We start from the raw sequence: 14,205 nt of genomic DNA, 5'->3' as shown, positions 1-14,205 counted from the left end.
ACAAAGTTATCAACTTAAAAATTAGCCAGATATATTTGGTCAAACACTTAATTAACTAACCCCTAATGCCTTCACAGGGCCAGACCAAAGGATTTCATGGGCCTGTATAGCCCACAGGCCAGAGGGTCCTCACTCCTGTTCTAGAGAGAGGCTGCCTACATGAGCAGCTCCCAGTAAAATCCCTGGGCCCTGGCCCCTCCAGTGAGTGTCCTGGTGATATCACTGCAAATGTTGTCACAGCTCGCTGCTGGCGGAACTAAGCACATCCTGTGCGGCTCCACTGGGAGTGGACTCCGGAAGCCTGACCTCATTTCCTTCAGGCTTCACCCACGTGCCTTTCCCTGTGCGGACCTGCGCTGTGCCCTCCACTGCAGAGGTCACAGCCGGGAGGAGACCATCCCGAGCCCTGTGAGTCCTAGTAGAGCAGTGGCATGGGGTGGTCTTGGACGCCGCAACAGGCCTAGACAACGAGAGCAGGTCAGCTTGCCTTTATAGCACCCAGCCCAGCCAGAGCTCCAAAATCCTGTCGGACAACTGCAGCTCTGGGTGCTCACGACCATGTGTGCCTGTGGCCGGGGTTCCCAAACCCCGCAGGAAAGTCACACAGAGTTTTCCGGGCCCACCGGGTTTCTGCCAGGGGGTTGGGCCTTTATTTCTCAGACGACTTGACTTGTGGAGCTGCCATGTTCAGAGCAGAACTTCCCCAGCCTCCTGGCTGAGCAGCTGGTCAGGGGCGTGAATCACTGCAAAGCAGCACCCTGTCCTCTTCCCACCACACGCCCGCCTTGCTCAGCTGTCGATTGATCCGTTCCCAGCTGCTGTCCACCCACAAGGCTACAAGGTTCCATGTGCCATGACTCCATAGCCAGGGTAAACACAAAAACATCTTGGAGAGAGACGTTTTGAATACCACATTAACTTGAAACGTGCACAGAAAAGTGCTTTGTAGACAGTAACGTGCTTTACAGAGGCAGTGTATTATTAGGCTTAAAAGGCAGGTGTGTAGGCCATAAAATACAGTAACACCTTTGATGTAATGCTTCCAGCACTAAGTTATACCTCCAGACTCGCCCTCTCCCTTCTCTAATTACAAGTCACATAAAGGCTGCAAACACATTTAATTTTGGTTTCAGGTTTCAGTTTTGTTGATCTTGAAAAGTAAACATGACCTCCATGTCAACAAGAATCAACTTCATCCGCAAGAAGAGACCGCAGGCCCATCCCATCCATCTCAGAATTCCCTGCCTTACCCCTGGGACCCGTCCTCTGGGCCCTTTGCTTCTTCACACGTGTGCACACCCCGCCTCCACACGAAGCCTATTTTTATTTTTTATATATTTTTTAAAATATATTTTATTGATATTTTTCAGAGAGGAAGGGAGAGGGATAGAGAGCCAGAAACATCGATGAGAGAGAAACATCGATCAGCTGCCTCCTGCCCACCTCCCACTGGGGATGTGCCCGCAACCAAGGTACATGCCCCTGGCCGGAATCGAACCCGGGACCCTTCAGTCCACAGGCCAATGCTCTATCCACTGAGTCACACCGGTTTCGGCACGAAGCCTATTTTTTAAAAAATGTATTTTTATTGATTTCAGAGAGTAAGGGAGAGGGAGAGACAGAAACATCAACGATGAGAGAGAACCATCAATCGGCAGCCCGCAACCTGGGCATGTGCCCTGACCGGGAATCGAACCATGACCTCCTGGGTCATAGACTGACGCTCAGCCTCTGGGCCACGCCGGCCGGGCAACACACGAAGCCCATTTGATGTCTTTATTTCACCCTCCCTCAAGTTCAGGGGGATCTTACAACTCAACAGGACCTTCAAAACTCTGTTGGACCGAAGTTCTGAATGCATATGGCACTGGGTGCCGGTGGCCTGGGCGTCCCACACTCGGCAGGATAAGAGCCCTCTGGGGGAGTTTTCCAGGTCTCACCCAGACCAACTGAATCAGAAGTTCTACCAACAGGGTCTGGGCCTATTTATCCCAAGACTTTCTGAAGCGCATGTCAGGCAGACACACAGGGGCTCCATTTTGGACAAGTATGTCATGTGGCAGAGCGACGAGAGGATTTGATGAAAGGCCTTTAGGAATTGAAGGGTAAGGAAGGAGAATCCATAATCGACATTAGGACCGTTCTCCTGAGTGGCACAAGGGCCAGGAGGGTGGAACCACCGAGAAGAAAATGCACGTCGCTTGGCTCTGCAGCGGATGGCTGCGAGATCTAAAATGGGCTCCAACTTTATAACCAACTACAGGCAAAGGACGAAAGGCTCCATCACAGCTAGACAACCTCACACGCATCACCAACCTCGGCAACACAGAGGTACAGGTGAAGGAGCTGGAAGTAGGTGGGCAGGGGAGGTGGGGCTGACACCCTCGTCTTACGGGGGGAGATATGACTTACAGTTGACAGCACAGAGAAACAGCGGTTTAAGTGTATCACTTAAAGCTACAATGGGCCCTAGCCGGTTTGGCTCAGGGGACAGAACATCGGCCTAGGGACTAAAGGTCCCAGGGTTGATTCCGGTCAAGTGCACGTACCTCGGTTGCAGGCTCGATCCCCAGCCCACCAATCAATGTGTCTCTCCCACACTGATGTTTCTCTCTCTCTGTCTCTCCCTGTCCCTCCCACTCTCTCTAAAAAAAATCATTGGAGCCCTGACCGGTTTGGCTCAGTGGATAGAGCGTCGGCCTGCGGACTGAAGGGTCCCGGGTTCGATTCCGGTTAAGGGCATGTACCTTGGTTGCAGGCACATCCCCAGTGGGAGGTGTGCAGGAGGCAGCTGATCGATGTTTCTCTCTCATCGATGTTTCTAACTATCTATCCCCTCCCTTTCCTCTCTGTAAGAAATCAATAATATATTTTAAAAAAAATCATTGGAAAAATGTCCTTGGGTGCGGATTAACAACAACAACAAAAAGCCATAACGGTTCACAATAAAATCACTAAAATAGCAATTTGATACAAGAAAGTTGGGAAGTAGAGAGGCAAGGTGACTTGCTCAGTTAGCTCGTTAGAAGGTCCTGAGGCCAGGGCCTGAACACGGCCCTCACGTCCAGACCCGAGTTCTTCCCCAGAATCGGGAGGAAGTCACAAGTCCAAGATTACACACCTGGTTATGGGCAGAGCCAGAAAAAGAAACCGATTCTCCAGCTTTAACATCATTTGAGAAAGTCATGACTAAAATTTTCAGGAAAGACCATTTGGAAAATGTCCCTACCTGCTCCTTCTGTCAACACACACCAAACATTTCTTAAAAGAAGCCCTCGCTTGGCACACTTCCCACCTCTAACCAGTGCCGGGCCTGCTCGCCAGCTCCACACCAGGTGCCAGAGGAAGCTGCCCTCCTGCAGGCGGCGTGGAGACGGCAGCCCACCGGCCAGTGTCTTTCAAAGCAGACAGAAAGCTCAGGACACGCACCCTGAAGGCACAAAGCCCGCTGCCTGCTCGCCTCTCAGCCCGGACACGGAGCCATCAGGCAGGCAGGGGCCAGGCCACAGCTGTCCAGACACGCCGGGGGGTGCTGCTCCGCTCCAGGTGACCCAGCGCATGGACCGGCTGCGGAGTGGTGAGACCCAGTGACTGCCTCTTTAAACTTCATAAAACGTTGTGAAATACTCACAGAACTAATCTCTACTAAAAAAAACTTCTTTAAAAATAAAATGTAACCGAAACTAATCAGTACTTGTGAAAAGCATCTTAAAATTTCAGTATAATTCCCTGCTGCTTACCCCGTTCTCAGCACGTTTCTCTCCAGGTACGTTTATCACATTCCTCTGGGTCCTCTGCTCTTGGGTCTGACGGCCACCTAAAGAAATGAGAGGACCAAACTTACTAAACATGTACTAGGAAAACAATGTTCTCTTTTTCTTTTTTTAAGGACAATTAAAAATATTTTTATTGATTTCAGAGAGGAAGGGAGAGGGAGAGATAGAAACATCCGTGATGAGAGAGAATCATGGATCGGCTGCCTCCTGCACGCCCCCCCCCCCCCCCCCCCGGGGATGGAGCCCACAACCCGGGCATGTGCCCTGACTGGGAATCAAACTGTGACCTCCGGGTTCATAGGTTGACACTCAACCACTGAGCCACGCCAGCCGGGTCCCCGTACTGGTCTCAACCCACCATAAGCCATGTGTCCGGTAGAGGAGGACACAGAGGCACAGGGAAGTGAGCCACTTGCCCGAAGTCCACACCCTGTAAGCAGCACAGCCAGCAGAGCCCCGGTGGCCTCGACCCTGGCACCATCGCGCCATTCCCCAGGCACTGGTCTGTGTCCTGCACATGACCTTTGTCGAGTCACTTACACACCAGGCTTCGGTTTCCCGAGTGTGAGAGGTGACTCAAGTACATGTCCTCTGTGCTGTCCTCCAGCTGCATATAGAGGACTCGCACCCTGCTAGGGAGGGGTATCTCTTACTTACACTCAAATCCGATCCCTTTTAAATAGCACCCATCGGTGAGAACTGCCTGCCCTCGGCTCTGGGGGAAGCACAGAGGAAACATGAGTCTTGGACCCTCAATTCTGGCTGCTCAGAGCATAAGCTGGAGAAGTCCAGCGAACAGAACAGAGCAGGGAGCAGATGCCCGTGAGCTGTTCTAACTGCCACTTTTCTCGAGTTGACAGACAGACAGACACACAGCACAAGCATGAGCACAGGCAGGAGCAGCAGAGGGCAGAGCATCACAGCTGGGGGATGGTCTCCTGAGTCAGGGCACGGGAGAGAATGACTATGCAAGGAAAGAGGAGGCAGAGAGGGGACAATGATCACCTCGCACCTGTCGGAATGGCTGTCATCAATAACTCAGCAAACTGAGTGCTGGTGGGATGTGGAGCAAAGGGAACCCTCGGGCCCTGCTGGTGGGACTGCACTGGGCAACCACTGTGGAGAACAGCATGGAGGTGCCTCATGCAAAAAGTTAAAACTAGAGCTACCTTGTAACCCAGCAATTCTACCTCTGGGTGTTTATCCAAAGAACTCTAAACACTAATTCAAAAAAACACGGGCGCCTCTTTGTTCGCTGCAGCTTTATTTACAATACCCACGCTATGGAAGCAGCCCGAGGGTCTATCGACAGCCAAGTGAATAGAGAAGATGTGGTACATATATACAGGGGAATATTACTAAGCCATAAAGAGAATAAAATCCTATCATTTGCGACAACATGAATGGACCTTGAGGGTATTATTCTAAGTGAAATAAGTCAGACAGAGAGAAACTAATACCATATGATTTTAAAAATATATATATTTTTTAACTTATTTCAGAGAGGAAAGGAGAGATAGAAAAATCAATGATGAGAGAGAATCACTGATCGGCTGCTTCCTGAACGCCCCCAAATGGTGATCAAGCCTGCAACCTGGGCGTGAGCCCCTGACCGGAATTGAACCCGGACCCTTTCAGTCTGCAGGCCGACGCTCTAGCCTCTGAGCCAAACCGGCTGGGCAACACCATATGAGTTCACTTATGTGAAATCTAAAGAACAAAACAAACAAAACAGAAACAGACTCACAGACACAGAACAATCTGAGGGCTGTCAGTGGGAGGGGGCTGGGGCCTGGGTGAAAAGGTGGAGGGATAAGAAGCACAAACTGCCAGTTAGGAAACAGTCACGGCACAGGGAATGGTCAGTAATGTTGTAATAACCAGGTGTGCTATCAGGTGGGCGCTAGACTCATCGAGGATCACTTTGTAACTATATACTTTCCTGATGACTCCAGACAGTTCTCTCCAGTATCCCGAACACTTCTGAGCGTCGTAAGGTGAGAAATGAGGCCTCCCCCTCGCCTCAGCAGCACAGGACATGCAGGGTTACGCACACATATTACAGTGGTAAGAGTGAAAGCTAAGGGAGGGAGGGCACTCGGACGTGGGGGGCTCGGGTAGAGGGTGCGTGTGAATTCTGGGCACGAGAGCACGGCTGTGGGACTGCACGGAGCTGGCAGATCCCTGCGGGAGCAGCTCTGGTCTGAGGCAGACGGGATGAAGAGCTAGGCCTGCAGCCGTGGTCTCCTGCCCCCGGACGCCCCGCAGCCAGGGAAGTGAAACCCAGAAGAGATAGCGCCCTCCAAACCCGCTGTGACAGGCTCTTAGAGAGCGGGCACCGTGTCCTGTCATGTGAAATACAACGAAGAGGAAGAACCTGCGTAAAGAAATCTTTTCACAGAAGGATGTCCTTTTGCTGTTGATTTTCTCAAACAGCAGAAGCAGGCCCAGTCACTGTCAGACAGCAAGCTGGGGTCTCTTCACTGCGGTTATACACTCTCAGAACAAAAGATTCCCTTTTTTGGTTCAATTTTAATTCTAAAAGAGGGAGTATATTCCCATGGTTCAAAATGCAAAAGGAACAAACAGGTAAACGATAAACAATCCCCAGCTGCTTCTTTTTTGTAATCTTCACCCAAGGGCATGTTTTAATTGATTTTTATTTACAGAGAGAGGAAGGGAGAGAGAGAGAAACACTGATCGGTTGCCTCCTGTACACGCCCCGACTGGGGATCAAATCCACACCCTAAGTCTGCGACCTGACAGGAGTCAAACCCGCCAACTACCGTGCATGGGGTGACACGCCAACTACCTGAGCCACCTGGCCAGGGCGTTCCCTTCCAAAGACACCGCAGACATGCACAGCCAACATGGACACAGGACTCTGTCTCTGTCACAGAGGTAACACGTGTGCGTACTGTTTCCCATGGTGCTTGGCCTCGTGGTGTGGCCAGGCCCTGGGTCGGGCACATGGCTTGTAGTCACGGCAGCGAGCAGCCCACTGTTGGGTGGCCCGTAGGCATGCAGGCTGCTCCCGTGGGCGGTGCCCCCGAGTGGCCATGCACCACCGCCCTTCCGTGTGCAGCGCAGCTTCAGGGCGCGCTCTCGAAAGTGAGGTCGCGGTGAAGGGGCTTGTGCTTTTGTAAGCGGAGCAGACGTGACCAAACCGCCCTCTGCAGAAGCTGTCACCGGCACGCCCACCAACACGGGGAGCTCCTGCTCCCGGCGCCCCCGCACGGTCACTGAGTGTCCCCGTCTTCCCCGGTGTGACAGTGCTGAGTGAGGAGTGCAGCTGGACATCTTTGCACATCCCCAGGGCCACGACACTTGCTTTCCTGAGAACTGCACGTTTGTACATGCTGCTCATTTTTTTACTGGGTTTTATTTTATTTCGTCTTTTGTATCGATTTTTAGGAACTCTTTATGTACCACCAATCGGCCCTTTGCTAAGGAGCTACGTAAATGCCATTCATTTCCCAGTTTATAGTTTGTCTTTTGAAACTGCTTAAGGTGGTTACTGCCAAACAGACAGCTTTTGCTTTTTCAGTAAGTCAGCTTGTCTTTTCTTTTTGGTTTATTGTTACACTTAGAAAGGTTCTGTCCACTTTAAAAATAAAAAATAAAACATATTTCTCAGCATTTTTCTAACCCTTTCATGGTTTTATTTACTCTTAAACCCTAGATATTTGATCCATCTGGAATCTATCAAAGGCAATTCCTTTGAACAGCATGTCTGAGTGCGTTCCTGGGCTGTGGTCCTGAGAAGGAGGCCAGGGCGAGGCGCCTGGACTGGGAAATAACTGACCGGCAGTGACAGAGGCCAAGGAGTGCGGACACCAACTCCCCTCTCACACTGAGTGAAGGGGCAACAAGCATAAGTAATTTATTTAACACTTATTCCTAGTTTAAATTACATTTTATGGCAAAAATTAACAAAGGGAGGGAAAGCACTCATCTACCTTGTTCACTGCTCTCGGCTGGGGAATCCTCATGTCGAAGAAAAAATTTCACTTCTTCCCTCCGCGGCCCCCACTTCTGAAGATGCTCATACATCATATGATCAAAGGGTATGGGGCGCTCTGGAAAAAACACATCTCATTTATCTCAGAAACAAACACAGTAATTCCTACCCAAAGCAAAAAATAAAGATACATTTAAATAAAAATACACATGAATTAGAATTCAAGAATATTACAAGCACTAAACTTTAACTTCAATGAAATAAAGCAGGAATATGAATGGACAATAATGTAGGTAACTAATAAGCACAAGAAGTAAACATAAAAGCAGTTTTCCAACCTTGAACAGGCACCACGGGGGGGAAATGCCCTTCACCATATTTGTCATGAAGTAGTATGCCTCCCCCCCCAAAGGACCGCACCAAAAAACCGGTGGGACCTGTTACTCATTACAGTGCTGCACGTGGTGATCGGATGTACGAGGAGCAGCAGCACCTGCCTCACCATGCAGTGAGCCCCACGAGCACTGTGCACCGCCGCTCCCACAGCATCATTCACAGGAGCCCAAGCGAAAACCACCCAAATGCCCATTAGCTGAAGGGGGATGGATAAGATGCGGCCTGTCAGACAGCAGTGACCACCCAGCCACACCAGGAAGGAAGTGCTAAGGAGGGATGGATAAGATGCGGTCTGTCAGACAGCAGTGACCACCCAGCCACACCAGGAAGGAAGTGCTAAGGAGGGATGGATAAGATGCGGCCTGTCAGACAGCAGTGACCACCCAGCCACACCAGGAAGGAAGTGCTAAGGAGGGATGGATAAGATGAGGCATATCAGACAGCAGTGACCACCCAGCCACACCAGGAAGGAAGTGCTAAGGAGGGATGGATAAGATGCGGTCTGTCAGACAGCAGTGACCACCCAGCCACACCAGGAAGTAAGTGCTAAGGAGGGATGGATAAGATGAGGCATATCAGACAGCAGTGACCACCCAGCCACACCAGGAAGTAAGTGCTAAGGAGGGATGGATAAGATGCGGTCCATCAGACAGCAGTGACCAGCCACACCAGGAAGGAAGTGCTAAGGATGGATGGATAAGATGCGGTCCATCAGACAGCAGTGACCACCCAGCCACACCAGGAAGGAAGTGCTAATACAGGCTTCCAACATGGATGCACCTTGAGAACGTTATTCTAAGCGTAAGCAGCCAGACGAAAGAGGCCACATACTGTATGATCCCACTTATACGAGGACCTGGAGTGTCAAATCCTCAGAGCCGGAGAGTGACACAGTGGCTGCCTGGCTCTGGAGGAGGAAGGGGAGGGGAGGTGCAGAGTTTGGTGATGGCTGCACCACAATGTGAACGTCCTAAAAACCACTCAACTGTACACTTTAAAATGATGATTTTTATATTATGTGAATTTTACCGCAATTTAAAGGGGGAAAAATGAAATCTTGAAATATTCCCACTATTGCTTTGCTTGAAAGTGTGAGGAAGGATACTAGCAAGTCCCAAGGCTTGTAGAAATGGTCTGGGAGAGACAGAACGAAACGGAACAGTGTTTTTCCTCCCTTCTGCTCAGTCTGAGAACTTGACTTTCAGCCAAGAGAAAGGACTTGGTGAGCGCACCCCATCACACACGCAGGGGTGCGGAAGGTGCCCCCGGTAAGCTCTAGTTCCCCTCGAAGGAAGCCCTGCCTCTCTGCTCCTGCTCAGCTGGAACAGGGGAGTCTGGCGGGACACACAGTGATCCCCCTTGTGGTTTAGGAGGCCGTCCTGAGGATAGGGCTAGCTCTTAAAGGCACAAGGGGACAATTCTAAAAAAGAGAGAAAAGAAAACCCTGTCACTCCCAGAGACGGGACCACGCCGTGCCGTGGCCTTGCGCCTCCGGCGTGTGCAGCAAGCTTCGCCTCACTCGGCAGACTTAAGGGCAAGGACAGAAACGGTCCCATCTCTGCTGAAAATGAAACCTGGGTAAGCGCAGCTCAAGTTCAACTCAGAGTGGGCATTACAGCAAAAAACGAGCGCCAACTGAACAATAAAGAAGTAAAAATTATTCATAGTTTTAGCTTTATAAGTAACACTCAGGTATATAGGCCTATAAGAATCTATTGTTTTCTTTTATGAATTAACAAAATTTATAGAAAAGATTAGTTTTAAGAAAAGCACACTAAGCTTCTCGCCCTTTATCTGCATAAGGAGTTTCAGTAGTTGTGTTTCAACGTGGAAACTCACGGCCTGACACGCGTCGTCCACACACACGGCACTCCTCAGGGGAGCCTGGGGCGTGCTTGGATAGGGCAGAGAGCAAACCAACCAGGAAATCCCGCAAAAGGAAGCTCGAAGGGTCCACCTTCCCTCCTGGTCTGCATGCGAGGGGACACTCTGTGTGGGGAAGGAACCACACAAGAGCAGGGTAACAAACCGGCCAAGTTCACGGACTGTCACGGGCTGAGTTCGTATGTTGAAGTCCTAGTCCCCGAGCCTCAGAACATGACCTCATTTGGAGAGAAAACCTTTAAAGAGGTAGTAAGTTAGTGAAGCCATTAAGGTGGCCCTACTCCAGTATGACCGGTGTCCTTAGGAGGAGATCGGGACAGAGACACGGAGAAGGTGGCCACTGACAAGCCAGGGCGAGAGGCCTCAGGAGAAACCAAGCTTGCTGACCCCTTGCTCTTAGACCTCTGGCCTCCAGGACGGAGAAAGCAAGTGTCTGCTGGGTAAGCCCCAGGCCGTGGTCCCGTGCTACGGCAATCCTGGCAAACGAATGCACAGGCCCACCGAGAACTGTTTTCTTCCCAAGGGCACCGGCAACCACACTGGGTGACATTATGACATAATGATTGCACTGGCATGCCATGAGTCACAGACGCAATGATTTTTACGCAGGGGCTCTCTGAAGCCCAAAACTTACTTTAAAGGTTCTTCTAGAGCAGTGTTCTCAACCTTCCTAATGCCGCGACCCTTGAATACAGTTCCTCACATTGTGGGGACCCCCAACCATAATATATTATTTTTGTTGCTGCTTCATAACTGTGATTTTGCTACTGTTAATGAATCATCATGTAAATATCTGTGTTTTCCGATGGTCTTAGGCGACCCTGCTAGCGGTTCGCTGTAGAGCCAGAGACCATCGGAAAACACAGATATTTACATGACGATTCATAGCAGTAGCAAAATTACAGTGATGAAGTAGCAACAAAAATAATATATTATGGTTGGGGGTCCCCACAACGTGAGGAACTGTATTCAAGGGTCGCGGCGTTAGGAAGGTTGAGAACCGCTGCTCTAGGGTAAAGAGACGGAGAAAGGCTGTTGGTTCTAGAGCTTCCCTTCCTTTGCATCTCACCTACTCGGACATATCGCCTCAAGACCCCGCTTTGCTGCTCCACTTCACTCAGGGACCCCAGTGTCTGCGAAGGGCCTGTTACGAGTAGCAGGCAGGGCACCGTGGATACCATGGTGAAGAGACAACTTCCCACCTCCTGGAATTTTAGTCTAATGAGAGCTATGAAAGCCACTTAGTCATGTTTTAATAAATCCCATGGCCGTACTGGAGCCCAGGGGAGGGGCATTTAACACCCTCCGAGATCCAAGGAAGGGATGCGAGGCAAAGAGTAGAGCTTAGCCAAGCAAAGCAGGGTGAGTGCCAGGGATTCTTCTAGACAACGGGAGGAGATGTAGAACAGCCATGGCAAATGTAGCACGCTGTGACCCTCTGCACTCCGAGGTGACCGTCCTCATTCGTGATGAGATAAAGTCACGGGTTATGATTTCAAATGGACTTTAGGAGCCAGGCCAATATCCCTGATGAACTCAGACGCAAAAATCCTCAACAAAATATCAGCAATCCAAATTCAACAATACATTAAAAAGGTTCCACACCATGATCAAGTGGGATTTATTCCAGGGATGCAAGGCTGGTTCCCACATAAATAAAATGAAGGATAAAAATCATATGATCACATCAACAGATGCAAAAAAAAAAAAAAAAAAAAGCATTTGACAAAATTTAACATCCATTTATGATAAAATCTCTAAGCAAAATGGGAGCAGAGGGAACACACCTCAACATATAAAGGGCACACATGACATACCCACAGGTAACACACTCAGTGCTGAAAATCTGAAAGCGTTTTCTCTAAGCTCAGGAACAGGAGAGGGTGCCCAATCTCACCGCTTCCATTCAGTGTAGCAATACTGTGAGTCCTAGCCAGGCAATTGGATAAGAAATAAAGGCATCCGAAGTGGAGAGGAAGAAGTGAAACTATCACAGTTTGCAGATGACATGATAAATATATAGAGAATACCCTAAAGATTCCACCAAAAAACTATTAGGAATAATAAACTAATTTGTATCCTCGGGCGTTCAAGGATACAAAATTAATATTCAGAAATTGGTTACATTTTTATACATTAATAATGAATCAGAAAGAATTTTTTTTAAATCCCATTTACAATTGCACCAAAACAATAAAACACCTAGGAATAAAGCTAACCAAGGAGGTAAAGTAGCTATACTCTGGAAACTACAGTATATTAACGAAAGAAACTGAAGAAGACACAAATAAATGGAAGGATATATCATGCTCATGCACTGGAAAAAATAATATCATTAAAATGTCCATATGAGCCAAGGCCATCTACAGAGTCAGTGTAATCCCTGCCAAAATACCAATGGCATTGTTCACATAACTAGAACAAATAACCCTAACATTTATATGGAGCCACAAAAGACCCCAAAGAGCCAAAGAATACTGAGGAAGAACCAAGTTGGAGGTATCACGCTACCTTTTATTAAACCACACTACAAGGTTATAATAATAAAAACAGCATGACACTGCACACAAACAGACAAACAGATCAACGGGACAGAACAGAGAGCTCAGAGACAGACCCATGCTTGAATGGTCACTCAATCTATGATAAAGGAAGCTCTGGAGTAAAGACAGCCTCCTCATTAAATGGTGCTGGGAAAATTAGATAAATGCAACAACAACAACAAAGAGAAACGACTCCACTTCCTTACACCATATACAAACAAACCCGAAATGGATTAAAGACTCAAATGTAAGAGTGAAAGCATAAAACTCCTAGAAGAAGCCACAGGCAATACACTCGTGGACATCGCTCTTAGCAATTCTTTTTGGATATGTCTCCTGGGGCAAAGACAACAAAAACCAAGATAAACAGGACGACAGCAAACTGAAAAAGCTTTTGCACCATGAAGAAAACCATCAACAAAACAGAAAGGCAGCCTACTAAACGGGAGAAGACGTTTACAGAGGACACATCTGATAGGGGGTTAATACCCAAAAGCGATGAAGAAGTCAGACAACTCAAAAGAGCAAACAGCATGATTAAAGAATGGGCACAAGACCTGGATAGACATGTCTCCAAATAGGACACACAGATGGCCAGACACATTAAAAGATGCTCAATGTCACTCACTAACCATCAGGGAAGTGCAAGTCAAAACTATGATGAGCTATTACCTCACCCGTCAGAAAGGCTACCATCAGAGAGACAACCAGCAACAGGGTGAGGTGGAGAAAGGGAACCCTCGTGCACCGCTGGCAGGAACACAAACTGCTGCAGTCACTGTGGAAAGCAGTAGGGAGGTTCCCCCAAAATTAAAAATAGAACTACCATATGCCCCGCCATTCCACTTCTGGGTATTTACCTGAAGAAAGCAAAAGCAGTGATTTGAAAGGATACACGCACCTATGTTCACTGCAGCATGTTTACAACAGCAGGATATGGAAGCAACCTGGGTGTGCACCGACAGACAAATGGGTAGGATGATGTGGTGTGTGTGTACAATAGGATATTGCTCAGCAATAACGAAGAAATAAATCCCACCATTTGTGACAACATGGATGTACCTAGAGAACATTATGCTAAGTGAGTAAGTCAGACAGAGAAAGACAAATACCACATGATTTCACTTATATGTAGAATCGAAAAAACAAAACAGAAACAAGCGCATAGACACAGAGGATAAACGGATGGTTGCCACATTGGGGGTGGGGCTGAGGGGCTGGGTGAAAAGGTGACGGGCAGTTATAAATCGGTCACAGGGAGGGCAAGCACAGCATGGGGCATAGAGCCAACAACACTGTAATAGCTATGTATGCTGCCAGGTGGGTACCGGACTTATGCTGATCACTTTATAAAGTGTCTTATCACTGTGTTATACACTTAAAACTGATAAAATATTGTATGTCAACTGTAACAGAAATAAAGAGTGCTAACTTCAGCAGACGTATACTAAAATTGGAACAGTGCAGAGACGATTAGCATGGTCCTTGTGCAAAGATAACACGCTGATTCATGGAGCGTTCCATATTTTTTATTGCATATTTGAAAGTTGCTAAGAGAGTAGATCTTAAAAGTTCTCATCTCCCCCAAAATATTCCATAATTGTGTATGGTGATAGATGTTAAGTAGATGTATGGTGGCAACCAT

The 14,205-nt window shown here is 48.5% G+C and overlaps 1 protein-coding gene across 1 annotated transcript in view; it reads right to left on the bottom strand.

Moving 5' to 3' along the window:
• The window catches only part of PPP1R13B (protein phosphatase 1 regulatory subunit 13B), an 85,052-nt gene that overhangs the window by 29,269 nt on the left and 41,578 nt on the right, over positions 1–14,205 (bottom strand). Inside the window, exons 3-4 of the mRNA XM_080668898.1 lie at positions 7,736–7,855; positions 3,741–3,817 (exon numbers count right to left, since the gene is read on the bottom strand). Of these exons, the coding sequence (XP_080525024.1) occupies positions 3,741–3,817; positions 7,736–7,855 (197 nt within the window). The remainder of the gene's footprint in view (positions 1–3,740; positions 3,818–7,735; positions 7,856–14,205) is intronic.

The sequence above is a fragment of the Plecotus auritus genome (genome assembly GCF_963455305.1).
Source record: "Plecotus auritus genome assembly, chromosome: 1".
Lineage (NCBI taxonomy): Eukaryota > Metazoa > Chordata > Mammalia > Chiroptera > Vespertilionidae > Plecotus > Plecotus auritus.
The sequence above is the reverse complement of the archived record's forward strand: the minus strand, read 5'-3'. Positions and strand labels throughout refer to the sequence as shown.